At 37.3% G+C, this 2,765-nt stretch overlaps 1 protein-coding gene across 1 annotated transcript; it reads left to right on the forward strand.

Annotated features, from left to right (window-relative positions):
* The first annotated feature begins 1,098 nt into the window (after window positions 1-1,098).
* On the forward strand, window positions 1,099-2,511 carry LOC9646858. The gene is made up of 2 exons (XM_002979970.2): window positions 1,099-1,140; window positions 1,222-2,511. Exon 2 carries the CDS (start codon window positions 1,320-1,322, stop codon window positions 2,061-2,063), a length of 744 nt encoding a protein of 247 aa, XP_002980016.2. The 5' UTR covers window positions 1,099-1,140; window positions 1,222-1,319; the 3' UTR covers window positions 2,064-2,511.
* Window positions 2,512-2,765: the final 254 nt, after the last annotated feature.

Here is a 2,765-nt window from a genome sequence, read left to right on the forward strand (position 1 = left end):
ATATATCAAAAAATGAGGAGAGTCTTTTATATCTCTTTAGAGATATATATATATATATATATATATATATATATATATATATATATATATATATATATATATATATATATATATATATATATATATATATATATATATATATATTAGGTTTTATATAAAAAGGGCAATATTAAAAAGTTGGATATAAATAGTTTGAAAAGTATTAAAAAGTTTTTTATTAAAAAATAACATAGTCTTTAAAAAAATTAAAGATTTTGTAAAATTAATGATAAATTCTATTAACTAATGGGAATATAATCCAAAACAAAATAAAATTTAAAATATATTATTGAACATGCTTAAAAATGTTGCAGTTGGTGGTATTTTTAAAAGTATAGTTGATAAATATCTAATATAAAATTATATTTACCATTGAGAAGGGTGATAGATCTTATGAGATATAAAATGCATTTAGTAATTAATTTTTTGATAATAGTAGTTTTAAAAACAAAAAATATAGAAACAATATATTATAATTAACTATATTACAAAATTATATTAGAAATCATATATAGTATTTTCTGTCTTCAAATAAATTTTAATATTAAATAATGTAAGGGAAACTATAATATAAAGTATTATCATATTACATAATGAAACAATAGACAAAAATATATCAGAATACTATTACATAACCATTTCAAATGTTAGACACTGAAACTTCACACAATGAATTAATACATAAAACTAAATCAAGAAATATTTAAAGGACTATTACATAATCATTTCGAATTGTATACAGTAAAACTACATGCATTGTAGTTTAAATAATCCTATTAATTTTCAAGTACTATGTATGAGCATCATAAAAGAGATTCTTTCTGCTATGGCTGATGTCAAATTGTTTGAAATTTTGGGAAACTTCGGGGCCAGCTCAAAATAATTCTTTTGCGAATGCAAAAAAGTCTGAACAGCTACACGCTACCAACTCTTCTTTTTGTTGTAAGGGGATTTTGTCAAGAATCTCAATATGAGCCAAAACAGATTTATGATGCAAGGTAGAATGACACATCCGATTGAGGCATACGACCCAACGAAAAGATTGCATTGCCGTTAAATTGCAGCTCCAGCAGCAGCACTCGATCCATCTTCTTTGAGCTGGTAGCAGAATGAAGTTGAATTTGAATTTCAATCTGTTCTTTCTGATGCTTCCCCTGCTGGGAACCTTTGTGGGCGTTGTAGCCGCAGATTCAATTGGCGACACGCTCGGCGGCAAAGCACTGAAGACGCTCTACACAGGCGACGAGATACGATCACCAAATAGGCGCTACCAGCTGGTAATGCAGACCGATTGCAATCTCGTCTTCTACGGCCCGCAGCGCAAGGTGATCTGGGCAAGCAACACGCAGAACGCCGGAAAGCTCTGCGTCATGAAACTCATTGGTGGCGACACTGCAGCATACGGGAACGCTCTGCAGATCACAGACTATCAGGGGAATAGCATCTGGAGGTACAGTGAAAACAGCAACGGGGATTGCTACCTCAAGGTGGATGACAGGGGCGCCCTGCTCTTCCCCTGTGTCAAGATCCTGAGCAACAAGACAATCACCAATCCTGGCGGGGAGGTGCTCGGATATGACACAATCGGAGGGCCAGAGTGCCGCAAAGGAAAGATAGTCATGTTCACCGGCGACTATATCACATCCAGGAACGGAGCATATCGGCTAGTGATCCAGACCGATTGCAATCTGGTTTTGTATCATCAGCAGACTGGATCTGCAATGTGGGCAAGCCAGACTGCGAGGAGTGGCATGCCGCTGTGCCAGGTGTTTTCGCCAGGACCGATCAATTCTGGTGACCCGCCGATATATGATTGTTTTGGGCACTCGGTTGTCATCCAAAACTACCTCATGGAGAAGGTGTGGAGCATCCAAGGGAACGGCTACTGTGGCATTACTTTGAAGAACAACGGCCACCTCATCTTCAACTGCAAAGCATACGTCCATGACATTGGAGACCCCCGGAACAAGAAATCTGCGATAGCTACTGTGCTTCCATTGAGGGGAACCTCCATGGAGGATTAGCAATGCAATACAGGTCAGGTTGATGAGTCCAGTAGGCTTGAACAGGGATACTTCCGATCATAATCGAAGCTGGTAGAGCACAGAGCCTTCAGCAGACAGCAGCAGCAACACAGGGTTGCTAGGGGCAGTGGTCAAGGATCTGGGGGCCCATGTACTGCCTTCCATGGGCTCCTAGGTCCTTGAGCGCTGCCCCCAGCAACCCTGTGTTGTTGTCTGGGACCTGTCAAGTGATAAGGTATAGTGTGATCACTTATCTGAATACTTGGGAAAGTCAAGAAGTGCTGGTGGAGAAATGATCTCAAGCAATGTTCCGAGGAAAGAGAGTTACTAATGTCTTCAGAAACTTTATGCTTGGCAAGATTGTTAGGCACAAGATCAAGATGATAGGATAAAGAAAAAACTTTACAATCCCGGTTTAAAGTGTAAAAAATAAAATCCCAATAAAGATAGAGCCAATTTTTATATGGGGTCATCAAGGAATAGTGTAGCTGAAATGGATATAGTATAGAGGGGAATCTTAACATCTAAAGTGGCTTTGTTTTAAATTGAAAGAGATAAAATATTTTTAAATCATAAACAGAGGTCATGACTATGGAAAGAAGCATCTGAGCAGCAGGCTCCTTTGAAGACAAGAACTTAGCTTAGATACGAAGAGCTCTTACTTGCTAATGATAGAGCTATTGAAAATTTTACACAAAATAA

Source organism: Selaginella moellendorffii, unplaced genomic scaffold (assembly GCF_000143415.4).
Source record: "Selaginella moellendorffii unplaced genomic scaffold, v1.0 SELMOscaffold_43, whole genome shotgun sequence".
Classification (NCBI taxonomy): Eukaryota; Viridiplantae; Streptophyta; class Lycopodiopsida; order Selaginellales; family Selaginellaceae; genus Selaginella; species Selaginella moellendorffii.